The 10,782-nt window shown below is 47.6% G+C and overlaps 1 protein-coding gene across 2 annotated transcripts; it reads left to right on the top strand.

The window, feature by feature from the left end:
* The first annotated feature begins 2,565 nt into the window (after window positions 1–2,565).
* LOC310700599 (leucine-rich repeat-containing protein 3-like) lies at window positions 2,566–7,072 on the top strand. Of its 2 annotated transcripts, none has more exons than XM_083490521.1 (2): window positions 2,566–2,944; window positions 6,222–7,072. In XM_083490521.1, exon 2 carries the CDS (start codon window positions 6,292–6,294, stop codon window positions 7,042–7,044), a length of 753 nt encoding a protein of 250 aa, XP_083346647.1. In that variant the 5' UTR covers window positions 2,566–2,944; window positions 6,222–6,291; the 3' UTR covers window positions 7,045–7,072. The 2 variants fall into 2 exon arrangements, with proteins under 2 accessions (XP_083346647.1, XP_083346648.1); XM_083490522.1 differs by lacking the exon at window positions 2,566–2,944 and adding an exon at window positions 2,966–3,809.
* The last annotated feature ends 3,710 nt before the right edge of the window (window positions 7,073–10,782 follow it).

Here is a 10,782-nt window from a genome sequence, read left to right as displayed (position 1 = left end):
AGAGGACCATGCCTGGCCACTGGGTCTGAGGTTTCCCCACCCCTGATCGAAAAGATCCAAGCTAGATGGACTAACACAACAGCAACCATCTTCATACCCTGATTAGTGGCTCCTGCACTGAAATTTATTGCATCCAAATTCAGGGACTTCACTGCATTATTTTGCTTTGTTGTTTTTTAGTCGTTTAGTCATGTCCGACTCTTCGTGACCCCATGGACCAGAGCACGCCAGGCACTTCTGTCTTCCACTGCCTCCCGCAGTCTGCTCAAACTCATGCTGGTAGCCTCGAGAACACTGTCCTCGGTCGTCCCCTTCTCCTTGTGCCCTCCATCTTTCCCAACATCAGGGTGTTTTCCAGGGAGTCTTCTCTTCTCATGAGGTGGCCAAAGTACTGGAGCCTCAGCTTCACGATCAGTCCTTCCAGTGAGCACTCAGGGCTGATTTCCTTAAGAATGGAGAGGTTTGATCTTCTTGCAGTCCATGGGACTCTCAAGAGTCTCCTCCAGCACTGTAATTCAAAAGCATCAATTCTTCGGCGATCAGCCTTCGTTATGGTCCAGCTTTCACTTCCATACATCACTACTGGGAAAACCATAGCTTTTACTATACGCACCTTTGTTGGCAAGGTGATGTCTTTACTTTTTATGATGCTAAGTTTGTCATTGCTTTTCTCCCAAGAAGCAGGCGTCTTTTAATTTTGTGACCTGCTGTCACCATCTGCAGTGATCATGGAGCCCAAGAAAGTAAAATCTCTCACTGCCTCCATTTCTTCCCCTTCTATTTGCCAGGAGGTGATGGGACCAGTTGCCATGATCTTTGTTTTTTGATGTTGAGCTTCAGACCATAATTATTTTGCTTAGCACCCTCCTTTTCTTACATTCATTCCTCCTAAGCCCTTTTGCCTCTCCTCATCCAATGCACTCAACATACCTAGTCTCTGGGTTCAATTCTGGGCAATTGAGACATTTCGGTCAATCCTAAATACAGTGGTATCTTGGTTCTCAAACTTAATCATTCCGGAAGTCTGTCCTAGAACTGAAGCGTTCCAAAACCAAGGCCTGCTTTCCCATAGAAAGTAATGGAAAACGGATTAATCCGTTCCAGACTTTAAAAAACAACCCCTAAAACAGCAATTTAACATGAATTTTACTATAACGAGACCATTGAGCCATAAAATGAAAGCAATAATCAATGTACAGTGGTACCTTAGGTTACAGACGCTTCAGGTTACAGACTCCGCTAACACAGAAATAGTACCTCAGGTTAAGAACTTTGCTTCAGGATGAGAAGAGAAATCGTGCGGCAGCAGCAGCAGGAGGTCCCATTAGCTAAAGTGGTGCTTCAGGTTAAGAACAGTTGCAGGTTAAGGACGGACCTCCAGAACGAATTAAGTTCTTAACCTGAGGTACCACTGTACTGTACTGTACTGTACTGTACTGTACTGTACTGTACTGTAAAATAAATAAGATGGTATTGTAGATGATAAAAAATAAAATTGAATTTTTTTCTTACCTGCACTGATAGTCATTGTTTGGATGGGGGGCTTTTATCCATTTCCGCACTCACACAATCAGTAGCTGAACAGGGTTCCACACAGTCACAAAAACAAATGAACAGAAAGAGCCTCAAAAATAAAAACTCCAAACCTAATCCGTTCCGGAAGTGTTTGACTTCCGAAATGTTCGAAAACCAAGGCGCAGCTTCTGATTGGTGCAGGTGCCCCGGAAACAATAGCCGACAACCACATTGGATGTTCGGCTTCCGAAAAATGTTCAAAAACCGGAACACTTCTGGGTTTTCAGTGTTTGAGAACCAAGGCGTTTGAATCCAACAGATTCCACACAAAAAACGCTTATGTCCCTGTGGAGATGGCAGTACTGAATCGGTGGCGCATGCCCTCCTGGCTTGCACTCTTTATAAAGACTTGAGTAATGATATTAATCACCCTCTTTTATTGTCCATTCTGGGTCGCCCAGCCACTGCCACAGTCTCCTTCCTCTTGGCACATCAAGATGAGCAGGTGACGGCAAAGGTTGCAAGGTTTTTAGCTGGGGCAATCAGAATAAGATCCACTATTTGACTATTGATTCAAAACCCTAAAATGTATTTTATATAAAGGTAAAGGGACCCCTGACCATTCCAGTCGTGACCGACTCTGGGGTTGCGGCACTCATCTCGCTTTATTGGCCAAGGGAGCCGGCGTACAGCTTCCGGGTCATGTGGCCAGCATGACTAAGCCGCTTCTGGCGAACCAGAGCAGCGCACGGAAACGCCGTTTACCTTCCCGCTGGAGCGTTACCTATTTATCTACTTGCACTTTGACGTCCTTTCAAACTGCTAGGTTGGCAGGAGCAGGGACCGGGCTACGGGAGCTCACCCTGTGGCAGGGATTCGAACCACCGACCTTCTGATCAGTAAGTCCTAGGCTCAGTGGTTTAACCCACAGCGCCACCCGCATCCCCTGTATTTTATATAACTGACTTTTTATTTCTATTCTTTGTATATCGTATTGTTGTTTCATTGCTATGGCCAATGGCTGGTGTAAACAAAAATTCATTCATTCATTCATTCATTCATTCATTCATTCATTCATTCAACCAAGGCATTTGGGAACCAGGGTACCACTGTACAGCAGAACTGAGTTGCAAAAGCCGAGCTGTCCCTGCTGCTGTTCCTTGTGCAGTCCAGCAGGGGCAGGCTCTCCCCTCTCGGTTCTCAGCGCTTGTGTGTGTCTCAAGCTCTTTTGCTGATGGGCAGTAGACAGAGAAGCTGAGCCAGGAGGATGCACTCCTAGAATCCTGCCCGCAAGGTTTCTGCCACCTGCCCACATGCTCCCAAAGGAAGGCCAGCAGATGTTTCGGGTGCTACTGAGATGGTCCCTGGAGCCACAGTCAGACCGGACCTGTTTCGGACCAGACTGACCACGAGAGCGCTGTTCACACAGGTGTGTTTGGAGCAATGAGAAGTACGGGGTTGGGGGGGTGCAGGGTGAGAGTTGCAACTAAGGCTTAAAACAGACTCCTGTGGTCTTTTGACAGCAGTCCGAGACAGAAACTCAACGGACTGTGCTTTCCCTAGCACTGTATTCAATTGATGGTTGTGGTTTTGAAAAATCTAGAAGATTATCTAACAGGAAATCCTGCTAGAGTGGGGTTTTGGTTTTTTTGTTGTAAGGTGGGGTTACATGGATCTCCCCCTCCTCATTTAACCCCCAAAGCAACCCTGCTAAGTACGCTAGGCTGAGAGGAATGACTGGCCCAAGGTCACCCAGCGAACTTTTTGGATTTGAACCCTGGCTACCCAAGCCCTCTAACCATTACACAACGCTGAGGTTTTGAGTTCCCAAACTGGGGAGGTGTATGGGCCTGCGCTCACGCCCTTGAAGAGCATGCTGAATTTGCAAGGGGGTCTTTTTCACAGCATCAAACCAAGCGAGATGACCCTGCTAACGTCTGCATGCGGCTCTTAAAGGCGCTGCGCAGAGGCTGCTAGGAAATTTGGCAACCCTAACTGAGCAAGTGACTTGAGAAACGCAGTCAACTGTTGAATAAGTCACTCAGTACAGACTAACCCACTTCGTACAAGTTTTGGCAATGTTCCTGAACGAGCCCTTTTTGGGACACGGTAGCTAAACCATTTAATACAGTCCTGAAATACCAGGAGCGTTTTTTTCATCCTTGCGGCTGCAATCCCGTCCCTGCTTAACCTGCATGAGTGAGACCCAAGGGAATGCACTGTTACAGCACAAATCGACGTGTATTTACCTGGAAGTAAGATCTACGGTGTTCAATGGGGAATGCTCCCCTCAGGTAAGCATGCAGAGGATTACGAGCCTTTATCTACTCTAAATCTGTATTTCTGCCACCTGGGTGCTTAATCCTAAAGGACAGAAAGCATGGCTTGCTGGAGAAACCTTGAAAAAAGAGAAACTAGGGCACCAGCAGGAGGAAATATTAAACCCAGGGTTCCTCCAGATGACCTTATTGTGCATTCGCCCTGATTTGCTTGCACAAAGCTTAGATGGACAAGGTCAGGTCTTCAACGTTTTGATTTCCTTTTGTGGGGTGGTTATATGACAATAAGCAGCCGCCTCGATTTGCTTGAGGATTGGTTACATGTCTTATTGTTCATTCAACCTACACTTTTGAGGGCCTTTCCCTGTAATTTTTCCAAACTGCAAGAAGTCTGTCGCTATTTAAGTGGATTTGTTGGGCTGGGGCGACAGGGCGCTTTAATAAACTTTTAGTACACAAATCTAAAATTCCACTATGCACTTGAATCTCAGAAAACTGTGACCGTCTGGAGGAACCTGTATTTAATTCAGAGTGAGATAACAGCTTTTGATATATACTTTGGATCGCCCTCTTTTGGAGGTAGGTGTGTAATTAGTAAAAGATACATGCACAACTCAGGTTATACCATCCCAGTGCAGAGGTGCAACAGATTTACTCACCCCCAGAAGAAGCACAACCAAAACAGTGACTCATACAGAAGCAAACAGGGTGAGCACTGGTTTTCTTACTCAAGGAATCGTAGCTGGAAGAGACTTTGCAGGTTGTTTAATCCAGCATTAAATGGTTGTATTTTGGTAATTCTGCTCCATACATGACAAAAAAGGGAGATCATAATCTTTCAGTTTGTTCTTGTTTCTGACTCCCCTCATTCTGGTAAATTCAGTTAATTTCACCATCGTTGTAAAGTCGTATGCTTTCATAATCCAGTCTTTTTTAATCTTGGTATTTGAGATGGGCGCCATTTGGCAACAAGTGATGCATAATAAAATTTCTTACCAGAATGACATGCTCAGAACTGTATCTTTTCCCATATACCCCAGAATAATCAACAATGGGCTTAAAAGTAATTGACATCCAATTATAACTTCAATAGTCTGAATAGTCTTCCCCCAGTCATCCTTCGCTTTTTCAGATTAGTTGCCACTTTTCTAGAACTGATCATCAAGATTCTTGCTATGTGGTGGAAAGTTAGATAGTCCAAGAGTTTTTAGTGTTATTCTTATTACTTCTCCCACACATTTTATAAGCACTGAACATCATTCACCACCACCACCCCAAGTATTATTCTAATAGACTATTTCCACTGTCGAAGCTGGTTTAGCTGTGATTGTGTGTCTGTCATTCCAATTTTCCCACACTCAGCTACACACACATTTTATTTGCTGCTGAATCAGAGGGGGATGTGAAAACTCTGAAGGGGCATGGCATGGGCATTTAAAAGACCCCCCCCAAACATATTATGCTGTTGGAGGGTATGTGTCAAGAATAAAATATAAAGCAAATTTGGAAAGAGGCTCCTTTCACAAAACTTATGGGTACAGAACTGAGCACAGCAGCCTTTGCAACATATAGCAGGATTTAAAATCTGGAGAGAGAAACGCTAAATAAGTTTTAGAGAAACTAAAGGGCTGGGAGGTGGCAAAAGCCGGGGCGGGGAGAGAAAGAGATCAGTTGTCCCAAATGGTCACTATGGTAATGATCAGATCTCTACAAAGAACCAATTTCCACTTTTAAAAACAAGAAGATCGCAAATCAAGGTGAGATGCAGACTGCAGCGCATACCTGGAGCAGATGTTGAAGCCTGGTTAGAAAAAAATATATATGCTAGTGTGGTCAGTCCTTTTTTAGGGGGGGGGGAGCTACTCAAGGGTACAAAGTACCCGCACATTTTTTCTGGAAGGAAAACATGGGTTAAAAAGGTGGTCCTTACTGTGGTTAAAAAAAAAAAGAAAAAAGGTAAAGGACCGCTGGATGGTTAAGTCCAGTCAAAGGTGACTATGGGGTTGCGGCGCTCATCTCGCTTTCCGGCCAAGGGAGCTGGCGTTTGTCCACAGACAGCTTTCTGGGTCATGTGGCCAACAGGACTAAACCGCTTCTGGCGCGATGAAACACCGTGACGGAAGCCAGAGCGCACGGAAACGCCGTTTACCTTCTCGCTGGAGCGGTACCTATTTATCTACTTGCACCGGTGTGCTTTCGAACTGCTAGATTGGCAGCAGCTGGGACAGAGCAACGGGAGCTCACTCTGTCGCGGGGATTCAAACTGCCAATCTTCTGATTGGCAAGCCCAAGAGGCTCAGTGGTTTAGACCACAGTGCTACCCGCATCCACACTGGGTGTGGTAATATTGTTAAAAGAAACCCATGGAATGTGTTAGGAGGCTCTTTCTCACTGGCTCATTTTTGTCTCCCCTGCCCTCTTTTCCAGGTCAGATTCTGGGCCCTTCTCCACCTCGTGACCCCCACCATACCCAGAGAGAGAGGAGAGCAATGCAGAGATGCCAGCATCGTCCTCCCTCTTCCTCCTGGTCCTGATCCTGCACGGCGGCCTCCCCTGCCCGCAGAGCTGTGACTGCCCGCCGGGGAGCGGCGTGGTGTGGTGCAACCGGAAGGACCTGGTGACCATCCCTTTCGACATTCCCCCCGACACCCGGGTCCTCTACCTGGACTCCAACTGGATCACCCACGTCCCCAACGGGGCCTTCTACGGCCTGACGCAGCTCCGCGAGCTTCACCTGGCGGACAACCTGATTGAGAGCATAGCGCCGGGGGCCTTCCGCGGCCTGGGTGGGGGGCTGAGGCTGCTGGACCTTTCCGGCAACCAGCTGGAGAGGATGGAGTTTGCCCCTTTTGCCATGCTCACCTGGGTCCGGCTAGAGCTGTACGACAACCCCTGGCACTGCGACTGCTCCCTGCAGAAGCTGGTGGAGGCTCTTCCTCTGGACGCAGAGACCGTGGAGGACGTCGTGTGTGCCACTGCGGAGTGGGAGGAATACACCGGGAAGACCTTAGCTCGCTTGCTCAACACCGGCGTCAACTTCTGCCTGGGCCAGCAGAGGAACACGGACCTGGCCATGCTGCTCACCATGTTTTGCTGGTTCGCCGTGGTCATCACCTACGTCATCTATTACGTCCGGCGCAACCAAGCGGAATCCCGACGCCACTTGGAGTATCTCAAGTCTCTGCCCCTGCCCAGCAAGCAGCCCAGCCCGGAGGAGTTGGAAGAAGACACCCTCAGCACCATCCTCTGACAACTGAGGGTTTTGAGGAGCCCCACCCCCAAACAAACAGAAACTGCTTTGAAAACGGTTCTAAAACTTAACTGTTGTCAGCTTCTTCCTATCAAGAAATCTGGGAATTAGGTGTGTGAGTGGGTTGACCTCGGTGGGTTGGTTCCCCCTTAAAACGGCCCTTGGACCCCAGTTCTTGCTTCCCTAACCCTATGACCTCCTAGCAAATGAAAGAGGGCCAACCCCATATGCCTTCAGGGGACGCTGGTTGGAAGCCAAAAATGAGTTGCTTAAAATCCAATTTCCCCCTTCTGCACAATACATTTTTTTCTGAATTACAGGCTGCATTGCTCCTATGCAGCAAACCCAACCCCAACCCCCCCCCCCAGAGAGTCCTCAAGCTTCTCTTTCCCCATTTGCCAGGGATTTAGGCAAAGATATTACAGCTTAATGCTAGGGGGATTAACCATGAAACAATCATAAGTCCCTGTTCCCTTAAATCCCTTATTTTGACTGGGGCGTTTCTGCCCCATCTGTTCTGCTGCAGCCACTTCCCTTTCAGTGGCTTTTTCTGCCTCCTTCCAGTCCCCTTTTCTCCACATTGTGGGGCAGGGAAACCTGCAGACGGAACAGCTGCATTTAATCCTGCCTCTTTGGTGACTGCAGAACGTATATACTAAGTCAGAGCTTTGGGTCTATCTAGTTCAGTGTCATCTACACTGACTGGCAGCACCTCTCCAGGGTTTCAACTGGTTATGAGTGGCTCTCCAGTGCCCCAAGCAGGGTTCTCTCCCAATCCTCCCTGCAGATGGATGGAGCCTGATACCTTCTGCATGCAAAGCAGTTGCTGCAAGCTGCAGCCTTTCTCCTTTCTGGGCTGCAGATAAGAAACCTGTTTCCAAACACACATTTTTCCCACTCGCACATTACGTTTTACAGAGACACACTTTAAACAACTTGGACCAGAGCTTCAAATGAAAGCAGTGTGTGTAAACAAGGTCTCCAGTTTCCCGGTTGTAAGAAATCAATTTTCACAAGCAGCCACCACTATAAAGACGCAGAGACTGGGTGGTTATTCAGTCCCATTCCAAAAATGCAAGTGTTTTCTGCAGAGGAGCAGAGGCTACTCAATGGGAGCTTCCAAGGAAAAGACCCTCCAAACTCAGGAAGTTAGGAGATTTAAGAACCCATAAAACGGCCACTTTTTATTTCAGTATCAAAAAGGAAGTTGAACCCATAGCTGGGATGGCTAAAAGATTCATGCACTGCAGGAGGAGGAAAAGATGATCCCTTGTGGTCCATTCCAACTCTACGGTTCTACGATTCACATTTCTTGGGCCTGAAACAGATTTAGGGCAGGCAATCTCTTTACAATCAGGTACTCTTGTAAGCATTCCAGATCCTTATACTTTGAACACAGATAGCAGGCAGGTATGCTCTTAAAGTGTAAAGGTAGGCTCACTCATAAGATCACTGGTTGAAACTTAGCCAGATCCAGAGTGTTTTTTGAGAGCAATGCAAGGCCCAAGACTCAAACCGGGCATTGGGGTGAGGGAGCGAAAATAATCTTATTTTTATTACTGGATTGCTTTAAATGTCCCCTTTGGTTCTAAAATGCCCCATTGGTTCTAAAAATGTAACTGTCCTTCATGAGACTTCTGAAAGACACAAAATAAAATGTATGATACCCAATAATATGGAGCTTGGTCCTTCTTTCTAAATATGCCTTTGGCGATCTTTAAGAAGAGGCTGTTCAATTTCAGTCCTCAGATTTCATCGTTTCTGCTTATTCCCTAGTGCTGCTGCTCCTAGCCACTTTTAATTGACCAAGCCTTTTAAGTAACTGAACCGAATCTATTTTCATATTTTCAAATAAGAGGCCTTTGTTTCCCTCCTTTGCATGGCAAACTGCTGACCATGCCTTCTTATCTTAAAATAACTCTTCCGGTTATTAAAGACTGCAACTGCTCTAGAGAACTTTTCCCCCCTTTGCAATTATGGTAATCACACGGCACTTGAGCAAAAAGTCTGCAGCAGGGAGGCTCAGATTCAACAGAATCTGCAGAGGCAGCTGATAAAGGCTGCAACCCACCCGACACACACGAAGGAGTCAGCTGTTGCTGAAAACGAGAGACTTTTAAATACAAATGCACGGGATGATGGATGAGGGGGCAAAAGGGGGGGTTTCAGCAGGTGCTGTCGTCTTCACATTGGTACTAAAAACTACCTGCTGAAAAAGAGGTCTTTTAACACCATTCATAATTTTATAACTCTCAAAAGCCCCCAGACACTTGACAGCTGTGCACACAACTGCTTAGATGTTTTGACAGCTGCACACAATACCGGGATCGAGACACATACCGTATTTTTCGCTCTATAGGACACACTTTTTATCCTCCAAAAATGAAGGGGAAATGTGTGTGCATCCTATGGAGCGAATGCAGGCTTTCGCTGAAGCCTGGAGAGCGAGAGGGGTCGGTGCGTCTGCCTGCTTCCCGAAGCCCGGGGATCACTTCGCAGCGCAGCGCACCCCGGGCTTTCGGCAGATATCAGCAAGCCTTGGGAGCCCGGCGGGAGTGCCTGCCGCGCTCCCAAGGCTTGCAGATAGCAGCCTGCATCCCGAAGCTCGGAGAGCGCAGAGCTGGGCTCTCCAGGCAACTATCCGCAAGCCTTCTGAGCGCGGGGGAGTTCCCGCCGGGCTCCGAAGGTTTGTGGATAGCAGCCTGTTCTGGGGGCTGGGGTCGGGGGAAGCTCAGGCTTCCCCCGTGCCTGGGGGTGGAAAATAATGTTTTCCCCTTTATTCCCCCCCCAAAAAAAACCTTGGTGCGCCCTATGGGCTGGTGCGCCCTATAGAGCGAAAAATACGGTATATGCTCCACTATGCGCAGGATACAAGTGCAACAGTTTAACTTCTGTATTGCCCCTAAGATAATACGCTGGAAGGGAAAGCTGCCTTTATACAGAAGCAGGCCTCTGGGCCACACCTAGCTCAGTACTGTTCACACTGACTGGAAAGGTCTTCTGGGGTCACCCCCTATCTGGAGATCCCAGGGACTGAGCCTAGGATCTTCTGCATACAGTGGTACCTCGGGTTACAGATGCTTCAGGTTACAGACTCCGCTAACACAGAAATAGTACCTCGGGTTGAGAACTTTGCTTCAGGAAGAGAACAGAAATCGGGCTCCGGTGGCACGGCGGCAGTGGAGGCCCCATTAGCTAAAGTGGTGCTTCAGGTTAAGAACAGTTTCAGGTTAAGAAAGGACCTCCGGTATGAATTAAGTACTTAACCCGAGGTACCACTGTACAAAGCAGATGCTCTACGACCGAGCTATGGCTCCTTGATCTCTCATTATATGTTTCCCCCTTTTATGAAGTGATACAGATAGCATTGGTCAATTCAGCTCAGTACTGCCTACAGCACTGACTGCCAGTGGCTCTCCAAGGTTTCAGACAGAGGACACTCCCAGGCCTACCTGGAACTGCCAAGCACAGAACTTGGGACCTTCTGCATGCAAAAGGATATGCTCTGCCACTTAGCCATGGCCCTGCCCAACTTCAGTCTCCTGGCCGCCCTCACACCTCTTTCATCCCAGCATGCAAACAGTGGAAAGGGATGCGAAACTGGCAGATCCATAAGCAGCACAACGATCTGTGAAAAAGATCCTTGCTGGGGAGGACGCAGAAATAATTGAAATATCCAGGCACTGCTGCTTGTGCAGATGGAGGGTGTTGACTTGGGATAATTTCCGAGATACGATG

This window comes from Podarcis liolepis (genome assembly GCF_965112155.1).
Source record: "Podarcis liolepis genome assembly, chromosome: 2".
Lineage (NCBI taxonomy): Eukaryota > Metazoa > Chordata > Lepidosauria > Squamata > Lacertidae > Podarcis > Podarcis liolepis.
The sequence above is the reverse complement of the archived record's forward strand: the minus strand, read 5'-3'. Positions and strand labels throughout refer to the sequence as shown.